This window comes from Pyxicephalus adspersus, chromosome Z (assembly GCF_032062135.1).
Source record: "Pyxicephalus adspersus chromosome Z, UCB_Pads_2.0, whole genome shotgun sequence".
Taxonomy (NCBI): Eukaryota; Metazoa; Chordata; class Amphibia; order Anura; family Pyxicephalidae; genus Pyxicephalus; species Pyxicephalus adspersus.
Window position 1 is genome coordinate 27,159,228 of NC_092871.1, and position 24,477 is coordinate 27,183,704.

A 24,477-nucleotide genomic window follows, 5' to 3' on the forward strand; every position below is an offset into this window, starting at 1 on the left:
GATTCAGGCTGCATGAAAGTAAAATTAAAGGTGTGCACAAATCCACAGGGAAGGGGGCACAATTCTACATGCAGCTTAATGAAGACAGCACAATACACGTATTTGTTCTGTTAAGTCCATAAAACAGGATGGATGATGGTTTAAAAAAGCACACACTATGAATTTTATTCTAAGTTACAATTAATGTTTATTTGGCAGTAGGTAATAGACTAGATTCTAATCTGGAAGAAGGGCCAAACCACTCTAAACTTTGTCTCCATTTATGACTATAAGTAACACTGTTGCAAGTATATCATAGATCTGGGTAATGTCAAAGAGGAAAGAAGCCTTCAGGGATGACATTCTTCACATAGTCTGCTGGACTGATCCAACATGGCACAACTTTTATATTTAGAGAGCCACCCTGCTTCCCAGAATATTCATACAACCCTTTTCTCCAAATTCTCAATGGATAAAACCATGCTTTGTGTTTTTTTTTTAGGATTTTTTCTCTATTCTCACTGGGTTATCCTGTTAGTAACAATTCCTGGTTGTAGGGAGGCCTTTTAATTGAGCTGTATCTATAAAGAAGCGGTAAAATCCTAGGTCAGGAAGTATGTAAGGACTACATACCAACCCCCCCCCCCCACTCCTGTACTCCATAGGGGGAATTGGGCAGACCTAGTAGTAACACAGAAGCTACAGGGTCACTACAATTATGGCAGAATTACCAACTATATTTTATAGAACATTGTGTAACAATATTTAAATTACATTTTTCATTGTTGGGGTTTATATACACTTTAAAAACAGCAGTGACAAAACTTTGTAAACTGCAAGAATAGTCATCCATCATAAAGTACAAACCTGTGTGTCTAGTAAGCTATTTAACACGACAGTGAATTTCTCATTGCACCTTTACAAATGACAATAATAGAGCAAACCTTTTATTAACATGACCATTCAAACTGAATATATAAGGAAAAAGTCAAAAACATTCAGTAGAATATAAAAATACTCTGCCTATACATAAGATGACTTATTACCCAGAAATCTCAACTCAGCTAAAAAGTAAAGTCTGGGTCCACCTCTTTCAAAATTACATAAAACTAATAAGGAGGACCTGGAGATGAGACCCAGTCTAATGTTCATGGGATAGTTTGAGATGCCAATATCCTTGGATCTCAATCAATTTGACCAATTTGTGGTTTTTCCAGAAAATTTTCATCAATTTATTTTTATCTCAAGTTTTCTTTTAATTGCTTAGCTTTGTACAATGTTTTCCTTAAAGATGCTAGCAAATGTAATTCCCAAAATGAATAAAAAGACAAAGTCGGTACTTCTGTATCCTATTATTCGAAACTGCAAATGGAGGACTTTTACGAAGTAGCTAGCTAGATTATTGGCTGTAACTTCATCAGAACAGAATTAGTTAATACTATTTAGGGATGATATAGAATTAGGAGCAGCAGTCAAAATTTTATTTGTAGTATAGTGACAAGTTGGCACCTGTGAATTGTATTTTTTACACAATATGAATATGTTGGGTCTTACTTGTGTTGGGTAAATTACTGCACACCTGCAGGCATATTTGAAACATCAAAATACCAACGTGAAGTTAACGTTGCTGGGGGGGTTAAGCAGTTTTCAGCTGCATATTAATTAGAACTGTCATACTCGCCTATTACAAGGTGCCTTGCCACAGCTTGTTTAGTTTCACAAATATTTACAGAGAAGTCAACGGTTCAGCATGCCCACCCAACAATTCAAAAATTATAAGCAGTGATATATATATATATCAATCATGCAGAATCCATTATGGGATGCACAGTTGCTTGCTGGCATCAGCACATAGCACCTCAAGGTCTTTGCCTCCAAGGGTGCAGAGGAGCAGTTTATGAAATTAAACAAGTAAAAGCAGATAATAAGTTGCCTTTTTTTAGAAGAAAAAAAAAAATCCCAGGGACACGTTAACAGATTGCTGTTGTAAAATCAGCAACTGGCCTAGATCAGAATCTGAAAAACAGGTTTATAAGTTTATAACTTAAAACTTATGAAATCGTAAGTCACCAGTAATGTCCTCTTTTAGGGAAAAAAAAACAACATAACATTCATAATAAATAACAAACAAGTCTACCATACTTACTATGTTTCTCTCCTTCTCCAGACCCACCCCATGACCACCGTTTCTGCCTCTGGTCTAACTGGCTACTGCGTTCAAGAGTACGCCGTAAGGTTGCTTCTCGGCGCTCCTAAAACAAGAAAATTATTGAAAATTTTATGGTTGCAATATACTTCCACACCAGAAATCTACAACATATTTCCATGATTGTCACTTTACAAAACTAAAGGATACCCTGTCTCATAAAACTTATTGAAGCAATATTGTCTTTAAGTTCAATCCAAACATGCCCTGAATTTTATTGAGCAAAGAATTTCACATTTTTGGAATATATTACCTTAAACATCTGTATTATGTTCATACCTGTGATTTAGGCACATATTTATAACCCACTAGTAAAACCAGGCATGCTGACCATTTTGCATTTCCTATCATTTACTTGTGCCAGTAATGTGCCAGTAATTAGTATTTGATTAATACAGTAGGAATATTTTTGGACAGCAAGTCAGTCAACTATAACTCTTAAAAACACCAAAGTATATTGGAAGTTCTGATTTAGCACTGGTTTCTTGTTCTAGAAAAGTCAGCAAATCATCCTGGTCTTACAAACATATAAAAATACAATTTAGTTGATATTAAGCTTGGTTAGCCAATGTTCTTGTGAGAAACCCAAGGCTTTAAGGGCTGTTTGTGGTCCCAAAGGCAATTAAAGAATTGGCAGCCTGAACACCCTCAGCGGTCTTTGCAGCAGCAAACTCATTTACACATACAGTGTCAACTGCCATACACATATGGTGCCAACTGCCAGAATTGCAGCAACAGTAGTTACAGTACCTGAACTGCCAGGACAAGTAATGGGTTTAAAGGTGAAGATAACATTCTACTAGCTCAATGGATCAGTTTACATTTCATTTTTTTTCCCTGTCCTGTTTCTTTGGCATTTCTGGTGCAGTTTGGGAAATGATTTCTGCAATGGTTAAGAGTGGCAAAAAGAAGATGACAGTAGGTATTACACATGTACCATAAGTAGACTGTACTAAACTACACAAAATAGCAAAACAAACCTTGTTTAAAAAAATACAAAAGTTATAAAATTTGTGAAATATTTGTACAACTGCATGACTATTTGGTCAAATAATAATACCTCCGGGTGTTTGTTTGTTTTCTCAGTTTAGGTAAGCTTTAAAGCAGAGTGATGCCCCTTGATTTCTACTGTGACATTTGGCTATGTGTGTGTGGGGTGAGGGGGGGGGGTGGTTGGAGATATGAAATTGACATCAGTAACATGAATGCTTAAATCCATCCAGCTGAGATTTGTATCATGAATTACCAATCAGGCAAATCTGCAGAATCTGTGTAAAGATATTAAGTTAATATGTACCACAATCCCTGATTAATGTTTTCAGCCCTTTCTGAATCTCGGCCATGAAGTTATGACAGTTCTGAAGACAAAAGTGGGTCTAACTTAATACTAGCAAATGGACTGGCAGCATTTTTATGACCAGAGTCAAATACAGAAAGTACTGCACAGGGAACAAAGACCAATCAGACAAGGGCTAGAAGGTACATTACTGAGAGCTAATGTTTAATAGTTTAAAACTATCCCCAAAGTCACAGATCGTAATTTCCAAATATTTGCCTCGCCCCTATTAGTGAAATGTATCAAATAAGGAGAGAAAGAAAGATGGGCGTACGGCAAACTTTTGTAAACATCAAAAGTAAAACATAACTTTAATGACAAATTATTGTCCAATACCTTACATTTCGGTCCCTTACTATTTATACGGAGGTATGCTCCAAATTATTTGTTCCTTATAATAATTTACTCCCATTTAATCTTACCTAAGATATTATTTTATATGCTATCGTAGAACGTACCTCAAGCTATGTTATCTAGCATTCAGGGATAACCGTCAACATGCTAATGAAATGATAGTCTTATCTAGTTCTAGATCCTGTGACATCGCTTGGCCGTTGTACTTCTCTATATTGCAGGAAGGCTGCACACAGCTCCCGGAAAGCTGTGGTAAGACAGGTGAAAGAGGTGGGCTAGGGACTATCACACTATCACACTAGGCATTTAAGGGCTAAAGGATGCTAGGTCTTTATCAGTCAGTAAATGAGCCAGGTTCTAGTGGTCTTGCTGCAGATTCTAATGCAGGTGGTGGGAACCGTATAGCATGCAGTATATTTAAAGTAAGCAATTTCAAGACAAGAGAGGTGCATATACATCTGTGCAATACGAAATGTAAAGAATTGATGTTTAAATACATGACCCATGAAACAGTACTCTTAACAAAAAAAGTAAGAAGAGAAAACTATTAGAATGACTTCATGTCAAACTCAACAATCAACAACAATAAAAACCTTTTCTTCTTGTAGTTTCTGTTTTCGCTTCCCTTCAGCTGCAGTCCTCTTCTGTTCATCCTTTATTTTCTGTTCTTCTAGCTTTTTCTGCTTTTCCTCCATTTGTTTTTCATATTGCAGTTTAGCTTTCTTTTCTTTTTCAATTAATTCTTTTTCTTTGGCAGCTGTATTACAAGGTAAATACATAAAGTAAACACATGACATGAAAGTGAACACAACGGTTAAGATAAAACAAAGAAAAGTGTTGTTGCAAGCATTCAGTTTCACACCCTCAGTGAGAATACATTCATTGCTCCTCTCAGTGATGTACTCCATCCTCCCCTCCAGGTTTACTGTTAGCAGCACTCGAGAATTCAAGTATATAAACAGCTTTTCCCACTACAGGACCAACCATGCCCTCCAAATGTGCACTCTAATTCACAATCCCTTGTTTTTTTCTAACTGTGCTCAAGCTCTGTCCACATGCTTTGGATAGAGTTCTACACCTCCTAGATGTGCAAAATTGGCCAAAATCATTCATCAAAACAGAACAGGTGTCAGGTGACGCTTATTTATTAATGTATGGTATACAGTAATCATTGAAATAGGCCACAAAAATTAATACTAAAAATTCACATTTAAGATTTAACTACTCCTTGGAGTCCACATGCACCAGGACACTTTGTCCCACAAGACTAAACTCAAGATAGCGATGGGGAGAAAAAAAATGGCAAAAATTAGTCTAATATTTTGAAGCAGGGTGCCTTTGGTTCAGACCAGAGGTAGGCAAACTCCGGCCTTTAGGCTGGATACGGCCTAGGCAGTATTCGAATCCGGCCTAACGCGCCAGTCCCCCCCCTAGTTATTTATTGTTGGATCCAGCCTAATTTAGTTGCCGCGTTATCGCGAGTTCCCACAATATCATTCAGTTCCTGCACAGTAACCCCAATTATTATGCCTAAAGAGCAGAAGCAACGCGCAGCTACTAGTCTCCGGAAGGTTGACCTCGAACGTCTTTAACCCCGAATGGACTGACGAATTAATCTTAGTCCAATGTGGCAACAAAGCCCTGTTTTTAATGTGCAACGACACCAACAGCACTTTCAAGCGGTCGAATCTGAAGGGGCAATTAGATGCCAAGCAAACGCACAAGTACAGAGACTACACCGCGGATGAGTGAAGTCTGAGGCTGTTGGCTTGCAGTCATGGTTGGAAAAACCTTTCCTTGGACACCTTGTTTCTTCTGGCCTAGTGTGTCTTCTTAAACTCCTGAAATGGCCTAATAGTCCAAAAAGTTTTAGGTACATCTAATTTCTATTCTAGTATTTATAGTCAATAAAATCAATGTAATTATAACAAATTACAATGTAATTCTTCACAAACTAACAAACATACCATTTAGCCTTTCTTTCTCTTCCCTGCGTTCCCGAGCTAATCTTTGTCTCTCATCTGTTCTTAAAGCTGGGCCATCAATTACTTTAAAAAGAAAAAAAAAAGGATTACTTAATAAAAAAGTTTTATAATCCTTGTAAAACTTTACAAAAGAAATGTAAAAAAATATACCTGGCTTAGTTGTCTTTCCACTTGCTGTGGAATGGACAGGAATAGGACTAGAACCAGCCTGGCTTCTTCGTTCATCAGCAAGTGCTTGAGCTGCAGCCACTGTTAAAAAACAAAAAACAAAGGTAATATTATCTGTAGCTTCATAAACAAACTTACTTTTTTTTGGAACAATAGCCCAAATACAGAATGATTAGATTTGTAAGATATTAGTAGACAAAAAAATCCAGTGTAGTGTCTAATGAGTTAGTAGTTGATTATACTTCATTGTGGTATGTGAGAATGTAATTTCAAGGCAATGAAAGGCTGCTTGCAGGTTTCAATGAAATGGACAATTAGGCTTATTTCAGATGAGCAATGTAAAATGTTGCTGCCGACAATTGTCAGGCGCACAGGCAAACTGCACAGAAAGCAACAAGACTTCATGCCGCTGTGACTGGCGGAGCCAAAAGTGTCATAACTCTTATTTGATCAGAGCAGCCATCTAGAAAAAAGGATCTCAACTGCTTATATTCACTTGAGTGGGAGAGGTAGGGAGATATTAGATATACCTAGGTCAAAAATGTCTACCAGAACAAATTATTTCCCTTAAAAGGTATCTAATTTGGAATTTAGATACATACACCAATAGGCACTAGACTGTCCCCCACTTGGTATAATCCTAGTATATGACAGCAGCACCAGAGCCCAGAAGTTAGTAAGCAAAGTCAAAAATACCATAAAGACCCTTCTCTCTTTCCCAAGTGACAACTTATTCGGTGAAGCTTTGCCTACTCAACACAATGTGGACGTTAAGCTGTTTGTTTCAGAAATGTTTTCCACAAATTTCAAGTTTGAAAGATAGTACTGAGCCAAAGTTATTTTTTTATTACTTAACATAAAAGAAAAAGCAAAGTTCTTCAGAAATGTGGCCTGTTAACAGACCCTCCAAGAGTTTCAGCAACTAATACCATCTGAAAAAGTAGATGGGGTCAGGAACCAACAAGATTAAGAATAACAACTGGGGGAAACACATGTATTTTAATATAACTGAATATATTAAAAGAAATTTGTTCTTCTGCGATGACATCAGAATAAGTAAAAAGCTTCCTATATTGATAGGATAAGCTTTACAAATAGAACAAAAAGATCATTTAGCCTATGCAAGCTATAGACAAGAGCCATTCTAGGCTGCTGGAAATCCACAAAGAACCTGTTATATATAAAACTCCCATCTGTGATGCCAAGAAAAAAGGTCACTAGATCACATTTTTAATTTTTTTTAAAAAAAAAACCTTAAATACAAGTTACTATACAATAAAAAAATACTATTTTAAAAGAACTACTAAAAATTCAGAGACCAAATTTAAGTTGTAGCATTCAAAGAATTTTGGAATTGAACTCAGAATTCCTGGCTCTGGGTCAATTGAATGATACTAAACAGTGTCACATTGAGCTTATTGTGACCAGTAACAGCTGACTCATTCACGGCACATGTACATGCAATGGCAATCAATATGTTATGTACAAGGACTGTTTGACAAGTAGTGAGCCTAACATATAAATAATAAAAATATTTGTAAAAATTCTGTAAATTAATAAAATATAAAGCCTTAGATAAAATTTGACTAAAAAGAACCACTATATCTGTTATATATTTTTTTTTTAAAACAAATTTGAAAATTGTATGTTGGTGATTTTTTTTCAGATGGAGAAAAATCGAGCACAGAGCGGTCATCAAATTCCTTCACTTAAAGGGCCTAAACACTAAGGAAATCCATAAAGAGAGGCAAGAAGTATTAAAAAGTTGATTCTCCTTCTTATTCCACTGTCCAAAAATGGATCGTCGAGATCAAACAAGGTCAAAAAAGCCTTTGTGATAAAGAAAGGCCTCGAGCACCCACGGTGGTCACGTCCCAGGAAATGATTGACAGAATTCACCATATTGTCCTCCAAGACAGAAGACCACCAGAAGCATTGCTAAGAGTGTGCAGATTTCAAATGAAAGAGTTTACCACATTCTTACTGAAGAACTTGGAATGAGGAAACTTTCTTGAAGATGGATTCCGAAACTTCTGACTCCTGACCAAAATAGAGAATGGGTGAGATGCTCCAAAGTCTCTCTCGAGCATTTCAACAAAAATGAGCAGCAATTTCTTGAAAAATTGATTACTATGAATGAGACTTGGATCCATCACTTTGATCCAGAGACAAGACAGCAGTCTCAGCAATGGAAACACAAAGGTTCTCCTATCCAAAATGAAGGCAAGTATCACAAAGTCCTCAATGAAGGTCATGGCCTCTGTCTTCTGGGATATTCATGGTGTAGTGATGATTGACTTTCTTGAAAATGCTCAACCAATCACAGGGACTTATTATTCCACATTAATAAGAAAGTTAAAGGAGAAAGGAAAGACAGTTAAAGTTGACAAAAGGCGTTTTGTTTCATCAGGACAATGCGCCAGTACACAAGTCAGCTGTCGCAATGGCCACAATTCATGATTGTGGCTTTGAATTGTTAGAACACCCACCTTATTCGGCAGATTTGGCCCCATCGGACTAATATCTATTTGGAATTTTAAAGAAATGCCTAAAAGGGATGAAATTTGACTCTGATTATGATGTCATCAATGCTGTTGAGGATTTCCTTAAGGGCCAAGATGCTGAGTTCTATAAAAAAAAAAGGTATAAGGCCTTAAAAGAAAGATCTGAAAGGTGCATTCTGCTTCAAGGAGATTATATTAAAAACAAAGTTCCTAGCTTTTGTCTTTATGGCTGAGGCTCATTACTTGTCAAACAGCCCTTTTATTGTGTATATTTGCAAAATGCAAAGAGACATAATAATACAAAGAGATAGGAAAAGCAATAAAAAAATTTAACTTCTGAACTGCTTACAGTCATTCATTCAGCCAGCAGTTCAGTGGAATAAGGAAATAGTAACTATACCACAACCACCATTCTGAACATTCCCCTAAAGTATTTGTTGTGATCTTTGAGAAATTATCAGTTCAGATTGCAAACAGACAAAAAGAGGAGCAAAGATATGTTTTTAGAGACCCTCAAGGAAGCAGGAAAAAACCCTTGCAATGGGGCTTACCCACAGTACAAGGGTTACATGCTAGTTACATCCAGGGGTGGAGGAATGAGCTGTAATACCCAACATTCCTCACTCATGAAGGCTTCCATTACGATGAGTGACAGGTCCCACTGTTTAGCCACCCTTCTGAAGTCCTAAAGGACATTGCAGGACAGGAGCATTACTGAGCATTATAAAGAAATGAGCATTGGCTGCTGGAAGAACCAGGGATAAGATAATTACAGCTTATACCTCATCCCCATAGACTCAGAATAGACCTTCCATTGGGAGATTATGTTAAGGCAACCTAACGAAAGTCAACTGCCTGGATGAAAAGCTGATCTTTTGGTTTCAGAAATGTCAGTCACACACCTAAAACAATGATGCTGATGAGATCAGTGACCAGTTGCAGCAATTAGTTGTACACCCGAGCAGCATATTATGGGTCAGTATTTCAGAAGGCTTTAAAGGCCAAAGCACCAACCAGGAAAGCTGTATATTTTTAGTATTGTAACCCAACTTTTCAGTAACCATGCAAAACAGCCCTGTGGTGCACCCGGCTACAAGGGACTGGGGAGAACACTGGTTCATGTCTTACTCCCCCTGCACAGTCTTTAAATCAACAGCATTTCTCAGGGAGAGACTGAACACTGATCAAACACGACAGAAATACAGAACACTGCAGCTTGTGTGCTGCATTTCAGGTCTCAAGTGTGCTTGTTCTCAAGAGAAAATCTTTTTCCAGCTAGGTCAGGAGAAGCGGAGTTCAGGTAGTCAGAAAATAAGGGGGGGCAACACATGAGACAAAAAATTTAGTGTTCCCAGTTGCTGCCATGGAATACCAGTAACCCTTATAATTCTGTCCGCTTTCTACCACTCCCCTATACTTTGTTCCAACTTCCTAATGCCTTTCCATAGTCTGTTTGTTATGCCACCAACTGTCCAGTGCCCCAACTTTTCAATAACCACCCAAAAAATAGCTGGGAAGTTACTGAAAAGTGCTGGATGGTAAACCAGGCTAAATGAGGGGAACATTGGAGTATATGTACATATCAGAGCTAAGCCCACACTTTACAATTGTGTGATTTGAAATTTGACAGGTTTGATATAACCTGTCTGTACCTAGGCTTCCAGGGAACAGTTTGTTAAAAAAAAATACACAAGAAAGCCATTTGATACCACCTGGCACCTAATCATGATTGTTAAAAAAGGAACATTTGTCATAAATACAGAAGGATAGGGCATCAAAATTTTAAAAAAAGCTTTGGGTGCAGCTCAGCGTTTGTTGTCAGGGTTACCTGGCAAACCCAACTCCCCTTGCATGTGCAGGGACGCAATCTGACCCGGGCCAATCAAGATCACCAAATATTGGGATAAGGAGGAAAAGAAGAGAAGATGGCAGCACCACAACACAATGGGTACAGGCAAGTATCCAATGGATTTAGTTCCACTTTAATCATTCACAATATAGTTTCTCAACCAGTCATACATACAAACATTCGTACAATTTTCATGCAATAATATCTATGTAGGAATGAAACTTATGAGGTTAAAGTGCTGATTATGTTGTCACTAAACGAAAAATTGCCATGGGAAAAAATATAAATATTGTAACAAATACACTTATTCCTAAAATATTAGTGTACCTCTAAAATAAAAGATGCTCACTGAAGTGAAAGTTGTCTGGTCTCTAAAGACTTTATTCTCGACAGGCTAGTCTATTTATTGCGCAGTCAAATAGGAAGGAAGGAAAGAACATTTCACCATAGCAACCAGCATTGTCAGGATAATAAGCTTCCCCAAGGTAAAACAAAAGAAAAATAAACTTCAACTGAAAAATACGTTGACAAGGATAAACTGGCTAGATTATATATTATAAACGTATGTCTTAAAACCGGTCTCTTGTGTAAGAGAAGACATATCTGATGGTGACTGTTCCAGCTAGTGACTAAAGCGCCCTATTACACATGGAAACACAATTCATACCCCAAACACATTTTAAAGGCACATTGCATTTTCAAAAGTACAGTTTCTACAATTTTTATGTGCATTGTGGGAGGTGTTGAACAATTAGTAGAAATCCAAGCATTTATTACTTGTAATGCTGATTTCTTTGGTAAGTCCTGGGGCAAAGGAAGGACCTGTAAAGCTAGGTACACACTTGCAATATTGATCGCTAGAAAAGGAACGTCTAACGATTATGCACAAGTATTTTGAACTAACATATTGTCAACCGACCCAGGCGCGAGACTGAGTGACAAAGGAGAGAAAAAAAACTTGCCGGTCTCACTGCGCGTGCATGAGTGGCAAATTTTTCTCTCTGCGCGAAAAGGCTCCTTCTGGGCATGCCCGAAATGTTCTGGCATGCGTAGAAGGAGCACCCAAAAGCCTCCTGGGATGCATGACGTAGGTATCCCGGGAGGCTTTGCGCTCCTCTTCATTCTTAGGGAGCGGTGCTGTACTAAGGTTGTCTACCCTTTTATGTAAAGTGAAATTTCTGAGTTTAGGTACGCTTTAGGTGTGCAGGAAAACAAGACTATTAACTTAACAGTAGAAGACTCGCTACAAGTGGAGAAGAACAAACAAGCAATGTTGGAATGCATATTTAATAGGTGCCTTGAACCAAATGCAAGAAACAATATTCCTTTGAATGGTTTAACTGTGCACTTGCTCCATACAGTACTTGTACAGTTTAGTGATATAGAAAACACATAGGGAGCAGACAGCCAGGCAAAAATATATTACACTGAATTCTAACTACAGTAAGCTGAAAGGTTACGTAGGAATCACATTACAAATCATCTTGTTGCATTTGACAAGATACCAAGGAATTAAAGTCTTCAGGGCAGAAACCTCATTCTCTTCAAGTTTTAGATCCCTGTCATTTAACATTGGGATTAGTATGTATAAAGTCTTATAGAAAACACAACATACACACAGATACCAAACAATTAACAATTAAGAGTGTAATTACAATAGAACAGTAAAGATAATAAAACAAACATGCACAAAGTATACATGAAAAACAGCTTTAGGCTACATTTTCTTTTGAGTATCTACAATATAAATATGTAACTGAATACCATCTAAAAGGATGTCACTGAAACCTAGGGGTGACCATCTAATTCCGACTTGGAGTGAAGCTACTCAGATCGGCTTCAGAATCTATAGAGGCCTTCTTCACTTTTGTCAATTTCGTTATGTTGCAGCCCAATGCTACAATGATTAATTTTTTTCATTAATCTACAATTTTCTAAATGTACCAATTTAGGTGCCTCACAATTCTTTTAATCTTTACTGAAATGTGTCTGCACCTTGGTTGGAGTTCACCTGTGGTAAATTAAATTGATTGGACATGATTTGGAAAGGTGCACACCTCTCTATAGAAGGCCTCATAGCTGACAATGCATATCAATGCAAAAACCATGCCATGAGGGCAATGGAACTGCCTGCAGGGATCAGAGACTGGGATGTTGCAATGCACAGATCTGGAGAAGGCTACACAAAAAAAAATCTACTACACAATGTTCCTTTAGAGAACATTGGCCTCCATAATTCTCAAATGGAAGAATTTGGCACAACCAGGAGTCTTCCAAGAGCTGGTCGCCCAGCCAAACTTTTGAAATAGAGGGAGACGAGTGAAAGAGGTGACCAAGAAGTCAGTGGCCATTCTGAGTTCCAGAGATCCTCTGTGGTGATGGGGGATGGGAATAAGTTCCGGAAGGGGAACCATTACTGCAGCCCCCCACTGATCTGGGCTTCATGGTGGACTGGCTAGATGGAAGCCTCTCAGTTTAAAAGACATGAAAGCCTAAGTTTGCAAAAAAAAAAAAAAACAACTGACAACAAAAGACAACTGTTTGGCCTCAATTCTAAACATCATGTCTGGAGGGAACCAGGCTCATCACCTACCTAATACCATCCCAACAGTGAAGCACGGTTGTGGCAGTAAAATGCTGTGGGAGGTGGGGGGTCATCAGCAGGAACTGGGTGAATGGTCAGGGTTGAGGGGAAACTGAATGGAGCAAAGAACCTCTTCCTTAGTGCTCAGGACCACAGACTAGGTATTTTTACATGATTTTGTGATTCAAACGTTATTATACTATTATATTATACTGTAAAATAAATTTTCATGAAAAACAATGTACCGCTTTTAGACAAATAAAACGGGACAGAAATGAACCGCCAAGGAGGTTAACAGACAGCAATAAATTTAGTAATGCATCATTTACAAAGTATGAAAATGATTCTGACTATAAGGAGATGCTTATGTGAGGACTTTAAGGACTGAACAGCCCAACTCTAGTGCAGTGTAAGGCACGCTATGAAGAAAAAAAAAAAAAAAATAATGATATCATTAGAATGTTGATTAAGTAGGAAAAAGGGAAAACTAACAAATTAAAAGCAGATGAAATTTCAGCTTTCAGTATATTTTTTTAAAGTTTTGCATATAGTGAGAAGTATAAAGAGAAAGTTCCTGTCAGGATTTATGTTTGTCTGGTACTAATTTGGACTGATGTTCCTTCATTTTCAGTCCCTGGGACTTTAGGACAATAGAATGGACAGGGGTTGTTGCCCAGGCATACACAGAGTGTCCTCATTCATTGAACATTATTCCTATCACTTCCTGTCCTGGCAGGAAAAAAAAACAGACAAGAAATCAGGAATATTTTGGGACCAAATTTCCTGTTTTGGCACTAAAAAAGCATGACACCACCAAAGACTAACATAGGTGAAAATAGACATTAAACTTTTTAAGCAATAAACTAAAAAAACTCATATTTACAAACACACTTTAATAAAGTGTAAAAACTCTTCCAGACTGGAGCCAACACACTCTAAACTTCAAATGCACAGTACAGGAAACTCATAAAATACCCGGAAATGGAATGACTGTCACATTTTATAGCCACTCGCAATCACGGTGATGGAAAGGAAACCAGTCACAGTGCTAACAGAGTTCCAGTTCACAGCGGAAGGAGGAAGCCCTAGAGACATCATTCAGCAATAACTAAAACAAAAAGTTATAGCCTCAGGAGCAATCATAGAAGCCTGCAAGAAGAAATATTGCTTCTTAAATATCCCACATTCTATACAGAGTAGATACAGACAGATACAGAGTAAAGGTCAGTTTTAAATCAGTTTATGCTTTTATTTAAATTCTTAATAAAAATAAACAGAATGCATGACATCTGGCACATGACTAAGCAGGGAACAGTGAAAGCACTTATGCAGGAATTAATACAAGTGATTCTGGGGACCTAAATACATCTATTAACCTGTAACCAATTTACAAAATTGCAATTGTCTAGCAATAATTGAGGTAACTTATCAACCTGCATGATACCTATTAGATTTTTTGGGAATTACAACAGGATAAGCAAACTAGGAACGTGACCAATTTGGTTATGGAATTCCAAAAGTAACAAAACATACTCTACCAAAAGCAACAGAAAACACCACCACAACATGACTTTTCATCCGCAATGTTTTCCCCAGCCCCTCTTAGCTAAGTGCACCATCTGGCACTTTTCAGTGGTTACTGCAAAGTCCAGTCATAATAGAGGGGTTGCCACTCGCTTTTAGCATCCAGCTTCAAAACATTTCTGCCGATAAGTCTGATTCAGTAAAACAGAAATCCATGATACAAACTTCAGTACAGATGTGGAGATGACAGTTGCAGTTATCTCCTTCCAGGTTCCGTTTCAGACACTGTGCACCCAGGGGAGGTAAGTTGGAGGTACTGACATACCGTCATAGGCACGAGCAGAGGTGATTTAGTAGGCGGTTGTAATGCAACTTCCTTACCACATGACACAAAGCAGTGTTAAACCCAGAGATTTTTTAACCTGGCTGGGAAGAAATTGTAGGTGGGTGGCAGGCCCTGTATTGTGACCCAACTCATCAGTAACCACCCAAAAAAAGGATAATTGGTCTTCTACTATCCTTGCAAAGTGGTTGGAAACTGCTCCCATTTAAGCCAATGAAAGTGAGTTTTTTTTATCTGACCAAACTCAAGATGCTGCATGTTGTCTCTGAAGAAAGTTAAAGCAACCCACTACTGTTTGTGAAAGCAGGCAAATATAGTATTTTTGTAAATAAGCTATTTTGTTTAGGAGGCAATGTGGTTTAGTTACAGTTGGAAAGTGGTAAACTTAGTCAAACTCTAGTTTGTTGCGGCGCTGCTGCCTTAAAAATAGAATGAGATAGCCTCAATGGGAAGTCAGGCTTATCCACGATTCTTGAAACACTCTGCAAACATCAAATACAGCCAACACTTAACCTTCCAACATACAGAATCGTACAATAACTGCATGCAGTGCTAAAGGATGATTGGAAGCTTTAGCCAGACTGTCATAAGCAGAAAAAGTTACAAAGAAAATCATCTGTACAGCATCATACACATTAAAACACATGCCCTGTAAAGGAGTCATACAATGGCACCTCCAGGCTAGCTGGGGGCCCTGAAAGTTAGGTATTAGCTTCAATGATTTTTTTTTTTACCAATCCTTCCTTTCCTGGGAAAACCTTCCAATGACTTGTCTGGTGGTCTTGGTTAGTGGACGGGGTAAAGCAAAGTGTACAGCAAAGTACTGTAATCTGCAGGTTATCCTAATGAAACCCAAATACAAGATTAATCATGACAGACCCATCAGTACTGCTGGCAGTTTGATTGAATATGTCATGCCAGTGACAGTTACTTTGTGTAATATATGCTAAACAAAACCTGAATTTAGGTAATTTATTGACAGGGCTTTTTTTTTAATCACCAAGCTAAAAACCCATTTGCTTCAAGCCCATGAGAAAAATGACTGCTGATGTTCCAATGATGCAAAATGACAAAAATAATAATAATCATTTTAAAATGGACATTTTCATTTTTAGCATGCTGTCCTTGACAGTGTCCTGTCTCACTGTAACACACAGATAAACCTTATCAGCCCTGCTCCGGAGATCTTTACTGAGTGGTCCTGCTCCATATCACACAGCCTTCGCATGGAAAAAGTCCTGGCCACTACGTCTACTAACTAGATGCACCTCATCCATTCGTCTGCCATAAGTATAGACAAGGCCACACTAAGACCAAGGGGCAAAGTTAAAGATTGCAGCATTAAAGGTACATCCAAAAACAAACATGTAATATATTGCAGGCTAGCAGCCTTTAGATGCTGATGGTGTAGCTTCATTAGCTCACGTGTCTACAGGCTTTTGTTTGCAGTAAGCCAGATTTGCATTCTTATACAATGCAAATCCCCACAGACTTGTATAGTTAACAGTAAGCTACAGACACCTGTCATGATTATCTATTTCTCTTGTGTAAATTACTCCTACAACCTACCATGTAATGAAGATGAACTAATGCAGATTGTTATGTTTGAAAGTCTAGTCTGAGTGACAACCAGAGATCTTTCCATAAATACCATGGAGAAGTGTAGACACAAACACACAGGAAATGTGAAACAAAGGAATATCAAGTGAAAATAAAAGTGAAAACCCCCATTGTGGTGAATCAAGTGGCTGGTAAACAGCAATTTTTAGTCTTTGGATTCAGATACACTTTAAAATGACCCTGAGGAGCTTTCCAACTTTCACAAGTAAAGTGTAACTGCAAACTAAGGCTACATACACACGTGCAATAATTGTTGTTGGAAATAAACGATTAACGACCAATCGTCCCATAATCACTAACAAAGTGCACAACAACGCCGACGAACGAGAAAAGTTGCTGGAAACCAACAACCCTCCTGGCGGATCTGATTGGGCGACAATCGTTCGCTATCTATTGTGTGTACAGTCGTTCAGTGATCGTGGATTGTACTGTGATACACTTTCTCCTGTACATGTCACTTTCTGCATCGTTCAAACGATCGTATGTAGTGTGTGAACATTATTGGTGGATTATATTTGAACGATCATACCGTTACAGCATGTACAGAATTGTGCATAACAGTTGATCGGTCATCAATCGTTCGATTTGCAACAATTATTGCACGTGTGTACGTAGCCTAAGAAAACACATACTTACTCTACTCCCTGCATGTACAAACATAACACTGCTCTGTTCAGTGGAAATCCTCTGCCAAAGATTAGCCAACACTTCTAGGTGTATTGACATCCTGAGTCCCCCACAATTCTCACCGGTTCCTTCTGCAGATTTCCACGTATTGCAGTAGTAAAGTGGAGGTCAGAGGAAAACCTGCGAAAGAGCTGCGCAGGACCCAGAAGATCGGCACTCTAGCAGGTGTTCTTTCCAGTGGACCTAAGCAGACTGAACAGGCACAGCAGACAAAAGGAAAGCAGGTATGACTTTACAGGTAAGTTTCCTACTGACGGGGATGACGTAACTCCTGAGCACATTTAGTCCCAGCAGCACCGGGAGACACGAACTATATGCATCATACATGCTCAGTGTACTTTAAAGTGGACTAACGTTTTCAAAATGTGTGACCAGGCAGGGCTTTATTCCAGATAGGGACAGACTATGTCCCCTCTGCAATAGGCATGCTTACCAGCAAAGCAATTGCCTTATGTGTCAAAAACACTAAGCTAAGTGTTGGTAAGTAAAGGCATAAAGCTTTAAAGTGGATATATCATTTTGTTTTAACTTTTTTATATAAGGTTTAAAAAAAGTTTTTATTCTTTTTTAAAATCTTTTTATCTTTGAAAGGGGAGACACCTCCCCTTCTGACTTTAACGCCATGGTGGAATGGGAAGCCTGCAGACTCCTGGGGTGCACTTGTCACGTCACGGGGCTGATCTCAAGCATGCACATTTTCTGGAAGCAGTGGGAGATGAGGTGACGTACCCAGAAGAAGATGGCAGCACCTGGTTTCCTACCCATGCCAGGACGAAGATGGAAGAGATTATACTGCCGGACCGACTCGACTAATTGTAGAGGTATCAATGCCTTTCCACTGGTAAAGGTAAGTGTTCAACATGGTGGCTCAGTGGTTAGCACTCTGGCCTTTGCAGCACTGGGTCCAAGGTTCAAATCTCGGCCAGGACACTATCTGCATGGAGTTTGCAGGTTCTCCCCGTGTTTGTGTGAGTTTCCTTCAGTTACTCCGGTTTCCTCCCACAATCCAAAAACATGAGGTTAGGATAATTGGCTTCCCCAAAAAACTGACCTTAGACCAGTGGTCCCCAACCTTTTGCAGGTCGCGGACCACTAAATGCACAGAATCTGGACCGCACATGCGTGGGGAGCCGTGTAATGTCATAACACCAGAACCCACCTACTCTCCCATCACAGGTCTGAGCTTCTCTAGATCTCGCTGGTGGGTGCACTGGCCAGAGCCACGCCCCAGCTCTCAGACGGCCGGGGGTTGGGGACTTTTTCCTTAGACTGTAATAATGACATATGACTATGGTAGGGACATAAGATTGTGAGCCCTTTTGAGGGACAGCTAGTGACATGACTATGGACTTTGTACAGTGCTGCGTAATATGTTGGCACAATAATAATACTGCGTAATAATATATTTTTTTGTGTGACAGCTTTAAGAAAAAAGGTCATGAACAGGCAGGTATGTTATATTGCAGAAGGCGATATTGTACACCTTTTTAGGACTAAATTGATCTTAACCACATCCCAGAACAAATTCTACACAAACAACAACAAGGTTTCCTTGAAGATAACCAGCTAAATAACAGGACAGGTCAAGATTTACATTAGTGCAGTACTTCTACTCTGTTTTAATCATAATGTTTTGTAAATTTTATTATGTGAATTGGAATAAAGCTTTAACTGATTTTATATCTGTGAATAAAAAAAAACTTGTTTAATTTTGACCTGTAAAGTGCTGTTATTAGGCTGGTTATCCTTAAGGAAACCTTGTTGTTGCTTATATTGCAGAAGGAACATCACCTGTCTATCTAGTTTACTCTACTTAGTTTCTAATAGCAGAACTATCGTTCTTCCTTAAAAGACAACTCCATGCACCAGTAAAACACTTTTGTATAATACCGAAATAAAACGGCCTCATCCAGTGCCATATCACATCACTCCCTTCAGTTGCTAAGCATACGAAGAAAAAATAAAAGTCCTATTTTACCCCTGACAACCAGTACAGCTGTGCCATGGCATGAATGGCAGCTCTCATTCATAACACATCTTCTCTTCTAGGCCAATCACAGTCACCTTTGTATTTTATGAATAGAAAGTGATTGAATTACAGAACGGAAGAAGTCGCTCCCACTGCTACGGCAGGTATAGCAGGGATTACGGGGGACAAACGTTATCTGCTAGATTGTAAGCTCTTCGGGGCAGGGTCCTCTGCTCCTCCGCTGTCACTGTCTGTATCTGTCATTTGCAATCCCTTTTTAATGTACAGTGCTGCATAATATGTTGGCGCTATATAAATCCTGTTTAATATTAATAATAATCTGCTGTTCCTTACAATGCTAGGGCATGGGTTCAAATCTCAGCACAGACACCATCTGCATGGAGTTTGTATGTTCTCCCTGTTAGCATGGGGGTTTCCTCATACATACATATATATATATATATATATATATATATATATATATAGGCTCCCCTTGTCCTTAGACATAAGACTATGGTAGGGACATTAGATTGTGAGGGACAGCTGGTCACATGACTATAGACTTTGTACAGCGCTGCGTAATATGTTGGCGCTATATAAATATATTACACAGGTTACCGGGTACCTACCTATCAGCACACACAGGTAGGTGAGACTTTATGTATCATGTCCTGAGGAGATGTATTTTTATAGATTATTAGTGACAGAAACACACAAACCTCTGCTGATTTCCAGCTAAAAGTCACAGAAAAGTTGTCTGCAACCCCTGGCAGGAAACACCGAGCAGCACAGCCCGGTCCCCGGAGACCCCCGGAGAGCTGCCCCCTTCAGTCCTCCATGACAGGCCACGTCTCCCCTCCACAGCCTCCCTCCTCTCTTCCCGCCTCACCAACCCGACACTCCCGCCAATGGCAGGCCGAAAACAAACTCTGTTAACCCGGTATCCATACGTACCCATCTGCTCCCGCAACTCCTTCAGCTTACCGCTACCGTCCGCCATCTTCCCCTCCCCCGGTATTGCCGCTCTCTCTATCCGCCCTGGGCTGCGCATGCGTAACTCGCAATCACGCGCGGCTCCTGTTGCTGCTGCAGTTGCTAAGGAGGACTGTGATTGGTTTAACCCCTTCCCTGCCGAGCTGTCATGACACGGAAGAGGGAAGGAGCTGAACACGTGACCCGCGTATTGACACGTGGGACTGCCTTGACTGACTTCTGAAAATGTTGTTTGCCTGGCTGTCACCATTCTGTCTTCTTTACTTCACTGGCTGCATACTTGTTCCTGATTAGTGTAAAATGATAGAAAAGAATTCAGGAGGCCTGTTTACATTTTATTAATTGTACAGGTACAGCCAATCAATAAATTCTCATAACTTATTTATTATGTTAAATTAGACCTCAATTCAAATCGATTTCCATGATCAGGCCCGTCATTATTGCAGAAAGAGAAAGGACAATGAAGTGACAACGCTCTTCCTCTGACAATGGAGTGACAACGGCTCTTCCTCTGACAATGGAGTGACAACGCTCTTCCTCTGCATGTGGAGTGACAACGCTCTTCCCCTGGATGTGGAGTGACAACGCTCTTCCCCTGGATGTGGAGTGACAACGCTCTTCCCCTGGATGTGGAGTGACAACGCTCTTTCCCTGGATGTGAAGTGACAACGCTCTTTTTCTGTCTCCCTGCTGCTCTCCTGTATTGTCAGTGAAGACAGTGTTGTCACATTCCCCAGGGTGGGTTTCTAAGGGTTTCTATAATCTAATACAATAAAAAGAGTAAAAACGAAACTCATTGCACCCATTTTTCACTGTCACAGTCTTACATTATGTAAAATATGATTTTTTTTTTTTCAACCAAAACAAAAAGAGAATCCCAACAGTATATAAAATACAGGTCTTCTCTTAAAATGTGCTCCTATACCCTGTAATATACCCTGTAATACCCTGTGATGGACATTAGGCGGCAGCATACTAGGTTTAGCCTGCAAACATGTCATGCTGGGACTGACACATAAAACTGAAAGAATAAAACATAATCAATCTAAATATATTAAACACCCCAAAAGAACATTTCATACTCCAGTGGGTCTATGTATAAAGCTGTAAATCTGACATTCACTGAAACATTCTCTGGTGGAGAATCAAAGACTACCACTAAGACTACCTACTTGGGCCTGGGAGACTCTCCAATGGGAGTTGTTAAGTTAATGTCAGAGTCATTGCTTTATAAATAAACCCCTAAAAGTAAGAATTACATTTTTTTTAGTTTATTTAAATGTATACTTGCTGATCAAATCTGCAGACATGCATACTATACCTGAGTCACAATAGCCAGAATTACTGCAGATAATAAAAATTTGCATGCATCTAATCTGACAAATTAAACATGAGCATGATTCAGAAATACATATGCCATCTCTAGTCAACTTTCACTTCTGTAACATTCACACAGTGTCACTCTTGGTCATGCACAGAAGGAGCAACTTTTCCTCTAAGGGGATAGAGTTGCCGATCTCAGGCATGTGCAATGATATCAGCTCTCTTTTTTTCCGAAGGAAGGTCGAAAGAGAAGTCTGAAGATAGCAGCGCCCAGCGCTTCCTCTTCGCCAGGACCAAGAGGAATGCCAGGATGTCGCGGGACTAGATCGCAAGAAGGAACAGCACTATGGAGGGATCTGCAGGATTAAAGTAAGTGTGATTTTTTATTTTTAGTTTACTTCCGCTTTAAGGTTTTGGTTATAATGTTTTTATCCACTTTGATAAATGTGTCCCAATAAATGTACAGGGGAATTAAAGTTGTTTTCAAACAAATTGTGCATAGGCAAGTTTATCATTGCAGGTGATGTCCCATCTGCAATAAAACAAACTTTGCAATCTTTTCATTGCAGAATGAGCTGCACAGTGCGATGCCCGTTATCTCCAGCTGCCATTCATTCATGGCATACCTCCAGCTGCCATGAATGAATGAACTCCCATTCATATGAACAGACGTTACATCATTCTGGCCTGGCCAATCAGGATAGCTGAATATCCAGAATATGAGACCAGCTGAAGATGGCAAGGAGTAATTAAAAAACTGAGATCAGGTAGGTAAATTAATTTTTTTGCAGAAAAGATTTCACCTGTGTAAATTTTTTTCTAAACCAGTGTTTCTCAACAAGGTCCTCCAGAAGTTGCTAGGCGTTCCTTGAGCAATTTGTACCTCTCAGGTCAGCTGCAATTACCATCAATGATCTGTAGGGTGGCATTCTTCGACTGACCAGCAATATAAGAGGCATTCTTCCCACTGACCGCCACACTAATGTACTGTGAGCTGCGGATATAAAAATTATAGTAGGAGTTCCCTGAAGACCTGAAAGTCATTTCAAGGCGTTCCCCCGTGTTAAAAAAATGGAGAAAGACTGATCAACTATGGTGCTAAATACCGGGCAAGAGTTACAAAAATACAAATAAGAGAATAAAACAAGTGCCATCAATTTATTCTATCATGAATACTTTGGTGGAATCAGCATTCGGAGGTTATCGATAGTAAATTCCATCAATTAAAATCTTCTCTAACGAAGGTAACAGTTCTGTACACCCCAAACCCCCTCCCTCAGTAATATAATTGAGTGATGTGTATAATGCTTACTGGAACATTATTAGATTATAATACAACAATGTGGTACGATACATATTTTATGAGCTCCATTAGCACTGAGTGTTTGGTCAGACAACAGTGATTTATACACACAGTGTGTAGATTTCATTAGGTTCCACGCTGTGAATATTGTAGTGTAGGGAGATTTGTTGTCAGGTTTGCATAGTATTTGGCAGTATTTCCTTCCATCACACCGGAAAAGGGATGACGGACCTGGGTGGGACTGAAAGTAATTGTGGTAAAGCAGATTTGCAGATTTTTATTTTGGGATCTAGGTTTGCAATGTATTGGAAGTACTGGGTGGGTAAAGCACTCCATGCCTGTACAAGGCCACGAATTAGAGGTGGATCTGGAGCACCTGGCTGGTCATAATAAATGGCAAATTACATTTGAGAATAAGCCTATGTACACATGTCAGATCACCTTCACTGGAAATGATCTTTTGTGATCATTATGACAGATCATTATGACAGGCGCCTTACACACACCACTGTTCTTTTTAACAGAGAGGAAGGACAAGCAAGTGGCACCCCGCTATGCTTTACTCCATAGCAAAGCACAGAGGTCATTCCTGATAGGTCATTCCCTAATCTGCCACGGCAAATTGATGAATGATGTTGAGGGATCAGATTTTTGCCTGAGATGAGCATGACCATTTGTAAAGGGCAACACTCATCTTACATTTGCCTAAGTTGTAGTTGGTTATGATTATGAGGCCAGGCAGAAAGATGCAAAGAGGTCTCCAGACTAAGGGAACTGGACTATATTATTGTCCCTTTCCCATAGAAATATATAAGTGATCTTAAATATTTTTCATTGTGCTAAAACGGCCACTTCAGGAGCAAGGTGCGGCCTTGCTATTACACAGTTGCTAGAAGCAACTATAGGACAAGAGTATAGAAAACTCTTATGTATTGTTGCTTGTATTCTATTACTAATGACTTATCATTTTGGAATTGCTGCATAGCGATGAGAACTGCTTTTGTGTTTGTTATAATAATGCCATTACCTGTACATCTGAATGTAATTAATTGCTCACAGATTGAACATCAACTTTTTTTTAGCTGAGCTTACCTTGGAACATTATAGTATATAAGCTATATATTGTCCAGCAGCAGAAGTTACTGTCAGCATATTTACATATTAATATAAAGAATACATAGTAAAATAAATGACTGTTTATTAAAAACTGTCTATGCTATGGGGCTCAAAACTAGAAAGATGGGGGTTCCCAGTAAGAGCCCCAGGGATTTGGAGCGGAGTCCACTTGAAAACAAAGGACCAGCAAAGGAATGTTTCCACTACTTGCTCCCATTGCTGGGCTCTGCAGTAGATGATGTCATTAATTAGAGCCTGGTAGGAAGAAAATAATATCCCCAGGGGTAAGGTTTCCATGAATCTGCTATGATGTATGTTGCTTTCTGCAAGTTATCATTCCATACATCATGCAGTTCTCTTTTCTGCAACATTCCGTATCCAATGCTGTCCTCTTTTGTTCTTTATTCTGCAAGCTCTTGTTCTGCCATGCCATGCTGTATGTTACTAACTCACACTGCCTTATTCTTTGTATTGTTATGTTAAGTTATTGGGACTGATTTATTAAAGCTCTCCAAAACTGGAGAAGATACACTTTCATCAGTGAAGCTGGGTGATACAGCAAACCTGGATTGGATTTCTTCAACGTAATTTGCTACTTGTTAGCAAATGTTTTTAATCCTGGACCAGATCCATT

The 24,477-nt window shown here is 39.1% G+C and overlaps 1 protein-coding gene across 7 annotated transcripts in view; it reads right to left on the bottom strand.

The window, feature by feature from the left end:
• MAP7D3 (MAP7 domain containing 3) overlaps positions 1-20,216 on the bottom strand; it is a 41,281-nt gene extending 21,065 nt beyond the window's left edge. For 6 of the 7 annotated variants that reach the window (XM_072431208.1, XM_072431207.1, XM_072431206.1 and 3 more), the window contains exons 1-5: positions 20,063-20,216; positions 6,011-6,109; positions 5,843-5,923; positions 4,469-4,632; positions 2,126-2,231 (exon numbers count right to left, since the gene is read on the bottom strand). In XM_072431208.1, the coding sequence (XP_072287309.1) occupies positions 2,126-2,231; positions 4,469-4,632; positions 5,843-5,923; positions 6,011-6,109; positions 20,063-20,159 (547 nt within the window). In that variant the 5' untranslated portion in view covers positions 20,160-20,216. Of the gene's footprint in view, positions 1-2,125; positions 2,232-4,468; positions 4,633-5,842; positions 5,924-6,010; positions 6,110-14,714; positions 14,735-20,062 lie in introns of those variants that run through there. The other variant, XM_072431203.1, reaches the window with a different exon arrangement.
• Positions 20,217-24,477: the final 4,261 nt, after the last annotated feature.